Source organism: Rattus norvegicus, chromosome 2 (genome assembly GCF_036323735.1).
Source record: "Rattus norvegicus strain BN/NHsdMcwi chromosome 2, GRCr8, whole genome shotgun sequence".
Classification (NCBI taxonomy): Eukaryota; Metazoa; Chordata; class Mammalia; order Rodentia; family Muridae; genus Rattus; species Rattus norvegicus.
This window is the reverse complement of record NC_086020.1, coordinates 862,020-877,135: the sequence shown is the minus strand read 5'-3', so window position 1 is coordinate 877,135 and position 15,116 is coordinate 862,020. Positions and strand designations below refer to the sequence as shown.

Sequence of the window (15,116 nt, the reverse complement as noted above, 5' to 3'; positions counted from 1 at the left end):
GGCAAAATGGCCATCTTTACTATATTAATCCTGCCAATCCATGAGCATTGAAGACCTTTCCATCTTCTCAGTTCTTCCTCAATTTTTTTCCTAAGAGACTTGAAGTTCTTGTCATGCAGATCTTTCGTTTGCTTGGTTAAAGTCACACCAAGATATTTTATATTACTTGGGAATATTGTGAAGGGTGTCATTTCCTTAATTTTTTTCTCAGCCTGTTTATCCTTTGAGTACTGAATTGTTTGAGTTAATTTTATACCCCGGTACTTTGCTGAAGTTGTTTATCAGGTTAAGTAGTTCTCTGGTGGAACTTTTGGGGTCACTTAACTATACTATTATATCATCTGCAAATAGTGATAATTTGATTTCTTCCTTTCAAATTTGTATCCCTTTAACCTCTTTTCACTGTCTGATTGCTCTGGCTATGACTTCGACTATTAGATTGAATAAGTAGGGAGAGAGTGGGCAGTCTTGTTTAGTTCCTGATTTTAGTTGGGTTGCTTCAATTTTCTCTCCATTTAGTTTGATCTTAGCTACTGGTTTGCTGTATATTGCTTTTACTATGTACAGATATGGGCCTTGAAATTCTGATTTTTCCAGGACTTTTATCATGAAGGGGTGTTGAACTTTGTCAAATGCCTTTTCTGCATCTAATCAAATGACCATGTCATTCTTATCTTTGGGTTAGTTTGTATAGTGGATTACATTGATGGATTTTCATACATTAAACAATCCCTGCAACCCTGGAATGAAGCATACTTGATTATGATGGATGATCATTTTGATGTGTTCTTGGATTCTGTTTGTAAGATATTTATGAGTATTTTTGCATCAATAATCATAAGGGAAATTGGTCTGAACTTCTTTTTCTTTGTTGGGTCTTCGTGGGGTTTCAGTACAAGATTAATTGTATAATCTTATTATACAATTATTAATTCATAGAAGGAATTTAGGTGTGTTCCATCTGTTTCAATTCTGTAGAATAGTTTGAACAGTATTAGTATGAGGTCTTCTGTGAAGCTCTGGTAGAATTCAGACCTGAATCCATCTGGACCTGGGCTCTTTTTGGTTGGGAGACTCTTAATAACAATAACTGCTTCTATTTCTTTAGGAGTTATGGGGGTATTTAGATGGTTTATTTGTTCCTGATTTAGCTTTGGTACCTGGTATCTGTCTAGAAAACTGTCTATTTCCTCCAGATTTTCCAGTTTTTTTTGAATATAGGATTTTGTAGTAGGATGTAATTTTTTTTTTAATTTCTTCAGATGCTGCTCTTATGCCTCCCTATACATTTCTGATTTTGTTAATTTGGATACACTGTCTGTGACCTCTACTTAGTCTAAGGGTTTATCTGTCATGTTGATTTTCTCAAAGAACCAGCTCCTGGTTTTGCTGAATCTTTGTATACTCATTTTTGTTTGTACTTGGTTGATTTCAGCTCTGATTTTGATTATTTCCTGCCTTCTACTCCTCTTGGGTTTATTTATTTCTTTTTGTTCTAGAGGTTTTAGCTGCGCTTTCAACAGTGGCCCTTAGAATTGGGGGTGATTTGGAGGGTGCGTTTTGGGTCTTCTTGGCTATTCCATTGTCTTTATAGGTGATATCTTCTGTCCTAATGTGGTCTTTATCTGGTTGGCTATTTTAACAACTACCTCTAAGGAGAGATCACCTTAGTTGGATGGGGGGAGGTGGAGTAAGGGGAGAGGCAGGTGGAAGCTCCTTTGTTTTTTAATGGAGTCCTGCCCTGGGGGGAGAGGGAGGAGCAGACAGTCTGTTTAGTGTCTCCTTTGAAGCCTTGGGGGTTTTCTGCATCAACTCAGCCACAGGGCACATCCCCTAGGTGAAACCGGACTTAGAAGTTTGAGCACACTTACCCCACACTGCCACAGGGTGGGTGTTGGGCTGTGGAAAGCTGCAAGAACACTGCCGGGGTGGGGGTTGGTGGTGGTGGTGCTGGAACTGAGGAATTTTTTTTTAATGTTGTGTTTTTGTGTGTGTGGGTTAACTGTTTGTTACAGAAAAGAGGAGAAACAGTTTGTCCAATGGGGACATTCGCTTGGCCTATCAGCCTTGGGGGATTCCACAGAAGTCCAAAAGGTCATGCCCTGTGGCGTTAAGTGCCTGCTTCTTTACCAGGTTGGATAGGGAGTCTGCCAAAACCAATTGCAGGCTGTTTTGCAGGCTGTCAGGATTTAGACAGGGGCTTGAGGGACCTTCAGCCAACTCCAGAGAGTAGCTCTGGCCAGGAGCCTTCAGTTGCCCCTTCAGCTTGACCTAAGCTTGAGATGGTGCTGACTGAAAACTCAGCAGTAAAAGATAGGTTGCTAGTCTCCTGAGTTGGGGGAGGTGACTCACCTTCCCGCACTACAGTTTTGTTGATCATTGTATGAGCACTACATTTTAGGGCTCTGGTGCCCGAGTGCTCTCCGCAGTGAACTCTGACCAGGCTGGCTAGTTGTGTGGCTACAGGTAAAGGGAGAAAGATCTCAGGCAGGGAGGAGGAACATTTTTTTGCCACCCCAACTGCCTGTCCTTCTCCTTACCCAGACTGCCTGCCACTTTGGGCTGAACCAGCAGGGGACTGACTAGCCAGTGAGGAGTGCAAGGGAGATTCTGGCTGTGATGATTTAAAGAGAGCAGATCTCATCTCCAAGTGGCTCTTATAACAGAAGCTTGTAGACAATGGAATAATTCCTACACGCCTTTCCTTGTGCTTAAATAGTTTAGTGAATGGGTCAGTGTCTGACAGAAGGTACTTCCTATTGGTTTGTCCTGAGAGCTTGGGAAGACCTCCTCATATACTTATTTGTAGGTGTGATCCTGCTTCTACCTCTGATCTGTCTTGAGCCTACATGACCTGTGGTGAAGGGGCTTGCAGCATTGCCCTACATGACTGGTCTGTCTTAAACCTCTATAAAGGGGTCTTTGGGGGGAACTGATATCCTGGGAAATTGGGAAGGCACCGGCAGTCCCCTTTAAGTGTCCTGGGGATTCAACCTATCTCCAGCAGGAATCAGGGTACCTTTCACTGCCTGCCCCTCTAGTGAATTACATTGATGGATTTCCATATATTGAACCATTTCTGCATCCTTGGGATGAAATCTACTTCATCATGATGGATTATCATTTTGATGGTTGCTTGGATTTGGATTGTAAGAATTTTATTGAGTATTTTTGCTTTGATATTCATAACGGAAATTGCTCTGAAGTTCTCTTTCTTTCTTGTTTTTTTGTGTGGTTTAGGTATAAGCATTGTTGGTATCAAGTGTTGCCTTTAGCTGTAACACCATACATTCCCAGAAGACCTTTTGGCTCAAGTCTCACCTCCACCTGGGCACCTTTACCTCACAGTACAAATAAAAGCAGACTCCCTCCACCCTCACTCTCTTTTCTGTTCTTTCTCTGGCCCCTTCCCCTTGTATTTAATAAGGGAATTGTTAAATCTCACCACATGGAACCGTGTTGGTATTGGTTTGCTGTGTTCTTTCTGGTCAGGCGGAGCCAATATTTAATAGCAACAAGCATAATTATGGTTTCACAGAAGGAATTGGCTAGTGTTCCTTCTTTTTCTATTTTGTGGAATAGTTTGCACCATATTGGTATGACATCTTCTATGAAGGTCTCATAGAATTCTGCACTAAATACATCTGGTCCTGGGCTTTATTTGGTTGGGAGACTTTTAATAACCGCTTCTATTTCTTTAGTAGTTATGGGACTGTTTAGATTCTTTGTGTGATCCTGACTTAACTTTGGTACCTGGTATCTGTCTAGAAAATTATCCATTCAATAGAGATTTTCCTGTTTTCATATAAATCAAGGATGTAATTACAAAATATTAATTTTAAATTAATATTCTAAATAACAATTTTGTGTTACAACAAATAAAAGCAGTTTTTCAAAAAACAAAACAAAACAAACAAACAAAAAGCAAAAACAGGGTATGTTGCAAAACACAGCAGGTGAGCCCTAAACTATGACATTTAGGAAGCAGATTTTGTTCTGAAAATATTTCCGCCTATATTAATGGAACCAAGATCATACATGGTTCAGAACCAAGAAGTATACCTTTTGAGTGTGCACAGTATTGTAATATGTATTGACAATAGGTCAATATTACTTCCTGAAAACTATTTGAGCCAATATAAAGGTAGGGGAAGAAAAGTATGAAAAGGGCGGCCACCACATTCTCAAACTTGAAAAGGTAAGATATTCCAAAAACAGTTAGAAAACATTTACTGGGAGTCTAATCCTGATGCTGAAACAAAACCAGAAAAGAAAGTCATACACCAATATCTCTGATGACCATAGGTGCACAAGGCATTAATAAAATACGTGTAAACCAAATGCAGTAACACAGATTTCCGATTAGGCGTAAGGCAACTTCATCCCAGAGATGGAAGAAAGTGTCAATACATGAGAATTAGCATAATCTACCACATAAGTACACATACCACCCTATTGCATACATAAAAGACCTTTGATAAAATACAGCCTCCATTTGTGAGGAAAGTCTTGTAGAGAATAGGGATACAAGGGATTTATCTCAACTTGATAAAGGCAATATACCGCAAAAGTCATCCAAAAGAGAGAAGAATTCAAAGTACTTGTGTTGGAATCAGGACCAAGACAAGGATGTTCCCTCTTCTCATTTCTCAACATCCTTCTTACAGTTTTAGGTCAAGCAATTAAACAAGTCAAGGTAATGAAGCAAATACAAATGAGAAGGGAAGAAATCAATATATGTTTATTTTCAGGTTTTAAGATTCTATACATAAAAACTAAATCATAAAAAAAAAACTCCTAGAGCTGATAAATGTTGATAAAAGTTGAAAAACACAGAGTTAAAGCACAGGAATCATTATCCTTTTTATATACAAAGACAAACACAGAAAGCAAGGGGACAATACTATTCTCAGTAACTAAAACAAAACAAAACAACAAAATACTTGAAATAAATATGACAAAGGAATGTGTGCCATGAAAACTGTAAAACACTAAAGAAATTCACTGAACATATTCCTGCTTAAGAAACAGCTACAGGTGTTTCTTGCCCTCTTGCTAAGAGCAGAAGAATAAATAATACTCTGTTAGTACTCAGTGGCTTCTGGGATTTTCTTAACATTCACATCACCACAGAGAACCACAAACAAATAAGAAACCTCTTAAGTTATTGAGAAGCAAATCCCAAGCTCCATGCATTTTTCATGTAAATGAAATAAACTATTTATCAACTTTAAAATGGAGATAGGATGTAGTATGCACCGTCCTCCCCCCCGCATGCCCCCCCCCCCCGATTACCATAGTCCTGTGGGTGCGACCTCAGTGTGACAGCTCCAAGGACTATGTGTCCTGAGAGCTGTGTGTCCTGAGGACTTGATGCTTTTATGGAGTTCTGCTCTGTTCACTGCCAGCATGTTCCTCATAATCTAAGAATTATGGGAAAACTTCAAGGTGCCTCAAATCACTCACTGGCCAACATCTCTGGCACTAACAATTGATTTCTTATACACATTTTTGCCCTCAGCTTCCTGATGAGATTTATTAAGAATTGCTCTTGAGTAGATACTCATTCTGAGGATTTAAAGTAGATATGACTGATTTTTAAAATAAGTGGTTAGATCTGTGAGTCTTTTAAGAATACTTTTTAAGGATAAATAATGAAATAATTACTCCTGTCTTTGTCTAGAAGAAAACTAAAACAATTACCTTGTGATTTAATGATGCTTCAAAGACTTGGCTGGGACATATAAGTGATGGAACAAACAATAAAGCACAAGGGTTAGGGCATCCATCAACTATGTGTATCTGTTAAGGCTTGTGTATGATGGGCTGGAACACTGTTCCTTCTACCATCAACTCTGTGTGTGCGTGTGAGTGTGTGTGTGTGTGTGTGTGTGTGTGTGTGTGTGTGTGTGTGTGAATTTTCTCTCTTCCCTGGTCTTTCTCACTGACCCCAAGGAGTTAAGAGTTCATAGGTTTTTCGCTGATCATAGAGAGTGCCAACCCCCCAGTAACTTAAGCTTTGCTCCCTCAGAAAACTGTCTGTTGAGTAACATCTCTAGTCGCTGGCTGCCTGCTGCAGCATCCCCATAGGTGTCTGGATCCACCCCCATCAGTAACTTTAAGCACTGACGCCCATCGGAAGGCTCCCTGCTTCATTTTACCCACCACACAGATGCCAACATTGGTCATCAGCAATGGTAGAAAATCGTTTACTTTTAATTTATAAGGAAATCGAGTTTCAGCTTAATTTTCTGTGTGTTTTCTTGAATGTAAGTGACTGTGTCTGTGAAAAGACAGACTGTCCAGAAGGACAGTTATGAACAGTTGTGTGGCGAGTTTTGCTTATTTGTAAAGACTGACTAATAAGGCCCCGCCAATGCCATTCAAATAAAAAAAGAAAAAGAAAAAGACAAATGTAGCTTTCAATTTCTTACCATTTTATACCGGATGGAAGATAAACATGACAATGCCTATTCTTCTTCTTCTTCTTCTTCTTATTATTATTATTATTATTATTATTATTATTATTATTATTTTGGGTTTCACTGGAGGATCACTAGGGACTATTATGTTATTTAAAATTCTTTACATGGTAGTATAGATGAAGGACTCAGACTAAAATATTTCCTTTGTAATATATATTTCATAAGTGGAAATTGTAGAACTGACTTGCGAGGCTTTATCTTTCTAAAAATATAAAAAAAAATCAACTATCCATTAAGAAATAGAACTAACTTAGTTTCTCCTTACCTGCCTTTATAACCACAAGAAGCAATTTCTTCTCTTGAAAAAAACAGAATCAATTCAATTTCTTTGTGTAGAATCGGGATTCTTACTCACTGATGAATCTGATATTAGGTCTGCATTAAAATAAGATTTAATCAGTATGTTAAAATATATTTTCCTTAAATTTTATTAAGGAAATATGGTTTCTATTATTTTCAGGTGCAAATATTTAGGTTCCAAACACCTGCACGAATGGCCATTATTTCTATACTTAGTATAAAGACTAGTAAAATGGTTTTTTTATTCTTCAGCACTGTTCAGAAAAAAACGCGTCACACTAAACTCACGGTATCATGTTTTTTTTCAAGTATCACAATGTTTATTGATAGATACAAGTATATAAAATATAAAATCAGGGCATGAACATGACTTGATAAATTAAGTAGACTTAATTTCAATACTATAATAAGAGGGACCAATTCAAATTCTCACCATTTGTTTCACACCCACAAAAACCACTCAAGGGCATTAATGATCTCTCAAACTGATCAGTTTTGTGCAAGTAAACCATGTTTCTTTTAAAAAGACTTGTGCACTTGCCCAGGCTCAAGGATATTAAAATCTAGCACATAATGCCCATTACTAGAGGTAGAAATACAGGCAATATACTATTACGGCAACAACCATCAATTACAGTTAAGAATTTTTCTGTAACAACCAAATGGATAATCAAATATTGCAACAACTCAAGTATTACTGAGCAAAGTGCATCTCTACAGTATTCAGTGTTGCTATTCAGTTTTCTAACTTAAAACAGCCTATGGTAACTGGCAGCAAAGAAGGTCCTTGCAATAGACTGCCTCTGCTTGAGAGCTTAGGATGTAATTATTGCATGCTGCTAATATTCTATCTAAACATTATGGATACTCCTAAAGTATTTGATGGTAGACTATGATTAAGACATCATACTACAAAAACCTTATGCAGAAGGAAACCTTACTGACATGCTTCTGCTTTAAATATTGTGAAAAACGTTACAGCGGAATGAATTTTCGCAGTGGTTAGGTCTAATGCAGTTACATCATAGCAACAGTATGTTTTGCACAATTTAAGGCTTTGGCTGGTTCTTTAGTCAGCTTCTTCCTCTGATTCTTCTTCTTCAGCAGTTTCTAGCCAAGTTAGCCACTGATTCACCTGGAACAAAGCCTTGCCTTTTCCTGGAAACTCTTGAGTTATGTCTTCCTTCCAAGCTAAGAAAGCTTCCTCTTCAATAATTTCCATGTCATAGAAATGAACAAAAAATCGAAGTAACATGCCTTTTGGGAATCTGCTGTTGTAACAGTGCACCTGCAAAGCATACAGGGCACTGACCTGTAGATCCACATGATTATGAAGAAACTTCTGCATCACTGGCTTAAAAGAGAGCAGCAGCTGTTTTTCCTGCTCTAACTGTTCTTTGGAAGGAGCAGAGGAAGAATCTGTTTCATCGCTGGGTGGGCTAACTTCACTAGAAATGTACTGTAAGAAGCTGGTCATTAAGATGTTCACAAATCCTTTATCTACATGAAGTTTGGGAGAGATGTTATCTTTTATCCATTTATATATAGTTTGAGGGGATGGATCCAGCTTAATTTGCTTCAATAGTTCCTTCTCCAATTTAAGGAGTGGGAATAAGAAACTCAGTCCCTTTCCTTCCAAAATCTCCAACATTCGATCCTTATTCTGATCAATTTCTGGCAGCATTTTCTGCATATTGACCTTGCTTTGTTGAAGAAGTTCGGTTAACCATTCTTGGTCTTGTAAGTTAGCTAATTGTTGAACACAAAGTAAGAAGAGAGGGAAGTGGGTGCCACTCTCCAGTGGTTGAGCTAGTTCTGAAATGCTCACCAACTCTGAAATTATAGCACGAGCCGCAAACTGTGCCAAGTAAGATTTCTCCAAGGGGATGTCAACCTCCAGTTTGGGGCACTGCTCCAATACATTCAGGAAAGCCTGCATAAAGTTGTCACTTGTGGCTATCCCTTCCTGTTTGAGTAAACTGATCAAAGAGCTTGCTTTTTCTTTATCTTCATCACTTCTATCAAGTGACAGGATGATCACTTTGCTTAACATCTCAGGAAGAAAGTGTTTTGGAGCTCTCATTTCTCTCACACCACTGACAGCGTCGTTGGCATTTCCACTGTTCAGATACTCAGTTACAACAGCTTCGGTCAGTTTAAGTAGTTCTTCCTTTGATGGTGGTGGCTTTTTGCTAGTCTTGGCAGGCTTTTCCTGAATAAGTGGTGGATTAGTTTTGAGACCAAGTTGAGGTGTCTGTCCCAGAGGTGGTGTTTGAGTGCGTGGTGGCTGTGCACTGGGAGGAATCATAGTTATCTGGGGCTGAAGCTTTGGCACCTGATTTTTATTCATTAGAAACGACTGAGCAGGCCTCAAACTAATCTCATCTGCATTAAGCTGTCCTTTCTTAGAAAACCGAGGTGGCATATCCTTCGACTGTCCTTGCAGCTGGGATAAGAGTCCCTGACTCTGGTTATGGTAGAGCTGGCTTAGCCCCTGGCTTTTCATAAACTTGCCCCCCATCTCTCCAAACTGCGATTGCGTGGGAGGCATGATGTGTCCCCCATGGCCATTGAAGAGCTGATTTGAACGATGACGTCCCATTGTGGGTGAAAATCTATCCTGGATAACTCCTGGACCAGTACCAATTCCACAACCTGGCATTTGTCCAAACATATCAGCGAGTCCCCCAAGTGGGTCCCTATCCATTTTCATCCTTGGCGGCATGAACGGTCCCTCCAGGAAGAAGTCATTCCTCCCTTGAGCCATAGGAGCAGGAATAAACACTCCTAGATCTTTTACTGCATCTTGACGGATTTGATTGATCGTCTTTGGTCCATTGTCAAGAAAAGCCTTGCGAGGAACCCAATGGTGCTCTCGCAACTCTACGGTATCCTGCAGTAGGAAACGAATCCTGGCTGGCAATTCCTTACTTAACATTAAGGAACACATTCTGGCAAAGTACTGATCCATTAAGGACTTGGCTCGTTCATGGTCTAATCGAGGTCCCACTGTCCTCATTATCTGACAGAGGCACTCCAAATCCTCTCCCATATCTTTGAGTTGGACTCTCTTCTTCTTTTCCAAAAGTGTTTTGATGCACTTATGAAGGATAGATTCATGAATAAGATCAAGCTTGCCAAGTTCTCCAATGAATTTGATGTTCCCCAACATCTTGATCTTAGCAATGGCTCTCTGTTCCTCCTCCTCAGGGAGGAGGGGATTTTCACGCTTATCATAGACATCAACATTTCTGGTTCGGTTTTCAAATTCATCTTGCAATTTGGAAATCAAGAGGCGTCTGAATGTTGTGCTTTGCTTCTGTCCTGGTTGACCCTCTGCTGCTGGGCCATCAAAGTTTGGTGCATCTTCTGCCAATCGCAGACATAGCTGAGCATACAGTGAGCTATACTTTGGCTCTTCTAGGGCTTTGTCCACAAACAGCAGTATGACCCCTTTAAGGATGAGTTTAGACTCTACACCCACATTGAGGAGCTCAAGGCATAGCTTGTCAAACTTTTCAGGAGTAAGCTTATTTAGTATGCCTCTTACTTTCCTGAAGATTGCATCATGTCGTTCTTTTTCATTTGCGGAGTTGTTTGCTGCAGAGTTGTCATCTCATCTAGTGCTTCCTGCAGGAATCCATTTCTGAGCGTTTTGCCCTGGGGTTTTCCCCAGGAACTCGCTGTTGCCAGCAGTCTTGGGATAGTGCTGAGGTGCACTACTTCCTCCTCAGCCCGAAGAAGCACCCCCTTCTGCAATCGCACTCTCCACTTTGGCGGCTTGACAACAAAGAATCTTCAAAAGAATAATATTAATGGATGGGGTGGGGAGGGGAGGGGATGGTAGAAATGAAAAGCCTTCACCAAGAACTCAGCAGCTGCTACCTCAGCTGCCTCCTCTGGATCCGGTCCTCTGGGACGGGGGAAGGGAGGGGGAAGGGGAACGGAAAACAAAAAAGGGGGAGGGAAGGGGGAGGAAGGAGACAGGGACGGCTTGAAACTCAGCTCAGAGGAGTAGCTGCTGCAGCCACCACCTGGTACCCGCCTCCACCTCCATAGAGCTCCGGCTCGCTGCTGGCCACGGTATCATGTTTTAATAAATGTAATCCATTCTGTTACCTTGTCAGACAGTCCCTGGGGTAGGCAAGGGTGAAAGAGGTAAGGAGGATGAAGTCCACCTCCTTGCTTAGGAGAACTATGCAGCTCACTATAATAGAAAAAACAGAAAAGAAGTTTCTTGGAATGGTTATTTTTTCTTTCCTAAAAGAACTTTCTATAGAACTTATAGCTAATATGTTAAAGAAATTTCAAGTTTCTGCCAGCCATTTGATTAAACAAAAACTTACTAATCATTTTTAGAAAGTTTGGTTTCCTGTTTCCCATAATCAGAAACTAAGTCAGTGTAGCTTGATGATCTCATCTATACACTACATCCATACACACATGCGTGCACGCGCGCGCGCGCACACACACACACACACACACACACACACAAATATATGCACATTATATAAACATTTTTATATACTATAATGACACTTTATCTTAAACATTAAAGTTTTTCTTTTACGCACAGGTAAAAACAGTGTAACACCATTATTTTCTACTTGTCATGAAACAAGTGCACCTTCAACTAAAAAACCTGGGCTCAATTTTTGTCAGTAGTAACTGCTTTACAGAACATAATTCCAGTATCGATAGAAAAACAGCTTACCAGCATTTGTAATATCCAGACCAAATTTGCAATCTCACCCAGATGTATAAATGTGCCTGGCACCTGAACCATAATGAAGTCCATTAATAATGGATAAGTATATTAAAGAAATTGGTCATTGTCTCTGGATAATACATGGTTAAGTATGATGTGTGTTTTTATAGAACTTTTTCTGCTACAAACAACACTGTTAGTAAAGCAAGACCCAAACCTATCACTTTAGCTAATTTCAGACAAAGCTATTCTGTGTACACTGCAGTAGCACATAGTTAAAAATACTACTCACTGCCTCTTTTTCACACATATTGAAACACCTCAATGCTCTATGAAAAACAGCAAAGTTATTGCACCACCAGAAATACACAGTACAATATCTAACTTCATTTCAGTAGAGCATGAGACTTAATCTCTGGGTCAAAGGCACCAAGTATAAAAGGAATTAAACACTCTAACTAGTCCAAATAAAAGACACACAATCCAGGTACTTTATTTACAAGTCATAAGCCTAATTGGGCAGGTTTACAGCTATACTAACCTATTTCCATGCCATAATGTCCCTTGTTACTTGCTGTTTTTCCAGGCCATATGCTCAGGGTCCATCTCCTCACATGATGGCTTCCTCCTCCCTTGGTCTCCTCTCTCTTGAGACCCTCCAATCCATCCTCAATCCCACCTTTCTTCTTCTATTGCCTAATCACAGACTCTATCCATTTTTGATGAGTTAAACTAAGAAGCAAAGTTTACAAAGCATCACTTGGGGTACTTGAGGATCTGCTCCTCAGGGCTTCCAGATCTTGGGAGCCAGTATGTAGGGAGCATTTAAATACAAGCAGCACCACACCAACCCCACCAATAACTTTTCCTTATCTGACCAATAACCATCAACATCTTTACCTAATACGCAGCCCATACAGATATTTTCATATCCTAGCACCCATAGCTATGGCTTCTGGTAAAATGTAAGTACGTGTCACATTCTTACAAACTCAAGAGAAACTGAGCAAATCATCCAGTGTTTTCACAACAGTCCACTATTTAATCTGCAAGAATTTAAGGGTCATCAATAACAAACCAACAGAAAATGCCACTAAACAAAGACAACAGCCATGATATATTATATTCCAAAGTTACAACCATGAATTAAGCTTTAAAAGGAAGTTACATAACCTTTATATTTTAAAGACTTTGAAATAAGAGTCTCACTTGGAACTTATGCAAAGTTCATCTTTGAATACTGAGTGTGGGCCATGCACCCCCACTGCCCTGGCCTGAGAGGCAACACCAGAGTTCCTCTTCACTGGGCTAGCTGACCTGTTCCAAAGTGCAGCAGAATACATGGGCCTCTCCACAAACAGAGTGAGCTATTCTATGTGAGATTTGTGGAAATGCAAAGATACACGGTCTTCACTGGAGGGCACACTAGACAAGCACATGGAGAAAGGATGTGGAGGAATAGTTGGAGAAATCAAAGACCAGGACACAAGAGAGTGAAAGAGAAATCGCTGAGAGACAGTCTGTGACTAATAGAATTTAAATTGTTGCTCCTGTAGAATGAAAAGTAAAGTTGCTACCAGGATAGAAAACATCTGCATCCTCGGAATCCAGGAAGGGTTTGTAAAAGGCCCCAAACATGTGCAGAGATTAAATAGCTCTAAACAGAATCATCAAAGAGATGATTCAGGAAATAGCACACAAAGGAAGTCACAGATGGATCAAATGCTCTGGTTACATTGGCCTAATTTCTTAATATAAGGAACAAGAAATCAGTTTCCAAAAAACACGAAAGATGCTTCATCTAACAATACAAGTCAATATTAGACTTAATTTTTATAGAGCTAATGTGTAGAAGTCAAAAATACTAACTTCTTAAATGACTCTTACTATGTTTAATTTTTGTGCAATGTCTAATAATGACTCAGAGAATGTGATATTGGAAAAAAGTAGAAGAAAGGCATTGGAAAAGGAGTTTTAGGCACAGGTTTGGCTGTAAATTTAGTAAAAGACAATCTAGTCCTTCTATATCTAGCAAATACTTTTACAGGCTCCAAATGGGTCAAAGACCTTAAGATACAAAAATGAATGTCATAAAGTTAAAACAAGAATATAGTATCAAGGTATTATGACCACTTTTTTAAAGGAAAAGAATATTTCATTTTGTGCAACTTAAACATTTCCTCTAATATTTGACTTCTGGTGGCCCATCCAAAAGAAATGAAAAAGATATGAATTATAAAAGGATGTTAAATATTTTGAAAATCCAGTGGCTAATAAGATGCAGCTAATTAAGTAAGCAAAGAAAATATTCTGCTGCCAAACCATGCTTGGCCAGCCAGTGAGGGAAAGCAAGACAAAAGAAGATTAGTTTCCTGTTACTTTCAAAGAACAAGCACCTACCCAGGTCAAAATCTAGATGCAAACTACTAAAACAAGCAGCTGACTTGGAGTCTACCCACCAGACTGAGCGACAAAGGAACTTAGAAACACCACCAAACATGCACAACTGTTTTTTTTTTCCCTCATTTTGACAGATGTTCACTCAGTATCTTCTTAGTTTTCAGCAATGGACACGTACTGTGTACTTCTTTCAGTTACACATCCCTTGCTTTCTAGAACTTAAATTTTTATCTATTTAATAATACAAAGTAGGAAATTCAGAAAGAAAAAGCAACATGGTACACAAGTATGCTGAAGAAACTGACCACAAGCAATGAAACAAAGACTCAACAAGCTCAGGAAGTTATCCCAAGATCTACTGACACAAATCACTAATCTCAAAATTTTCTGAAAACATTTAACAGCTAATAAGAACCCTAAAAAACTTGAAAAACTGATACACATATGAATTATAAATGTGCGTCTACAATCACCCTTCGTAGTGCACCGTGTAAGCAGATGATGGCAACTAAGAAAGACTAATTTCAGAAAAGAAATCCAGATGACCAGATTCTGTTTTGCCTCAACAGGGTCGTTTCGAAAATAACCATTGTTTTTTTTTTTTAAATCTGACAAAAACAGGAAACAGAAGAAACTGGGATAGAACCAAAGTCTAGATCCTTTCTACTGTGCTATATGTCTTTCTTCTCATTAATGTGTTCCTATAACAATGATTTTTTTTTAATATTTGTGGTTTTACAATTTATTCTACAAGGAAACCAATGGGAAAGACTTGCCAATTTCTTTGGAACTATAATGCAGGGTAGTAAAACAAATGAAGATCTTGTGATTGTAAAGAGACTAATTTTCCAAGACAGTTAGGGAAATATTTTTTCTAAGAAACCAACTCACTCAAATGAGGCAGATAGACTCTGGTTACAAGTGGTTGTATCCTTCCTTGAGTCGGGGTTCCCTGCTCTGTAGCCTTCCCTTGAAAGTTCTGTTCTCTTGGTGTCATCTCCTGAAAGCCGAGGTTAGGTACCATGGTGTCTGCTTTTAAGTTCTAAAAAATACTGAAAAACATAAACTTCAGTGTCTGCACAGTGACATAAGCCACATCACTAATAGCTCATCTAGTTAATATGAAAAAATCATGCTTTCACTCCCAACCTAAGTTGGGATTGAGTTCCAGGTGAACATCATCCTCCAGTTCCAGAAATCAAAACTATACACTGGTCATTGCT

General features: G+C 39.2%; 1 protein-coding gene across 1 annotated transcript; it reads right to left on the bottom strand.

Moving 5' to 3' along the window:
* Window positions 1-4,719: 4,719 nt before the first annotated feature.
* LOC134485539 (eukaryotic translation initiation factor 4 gamma 2-like) lies at window positions 4,720-10,530 on the bottom strand. The gene has a single exon (XM_063282652.1). The coding sequence runs from the start codon at window positions 9,955-9,957 to the stop codon at window positions 7,855-7,857; it is 2,103 nt and encodes a 700-aa protein (XP_063138722.1). The 5' UTR covers window positions 9,958-10,530; the 3' UTR covers window positions 4,720-7,854.
* Window positions 10,531-15,116: the final 4,586 nt, after the last annotated feature.

Bases quoted from the DNA above. Each gene is read 5' to 3' on its own strand.
- LOC134485539 (XM_063282652.1), bottom strand. From the start codon at position 9,957: ATGTTGGGGAACATCAAATTCATTGGAGAACTTGGCAAGCTTGATCTT.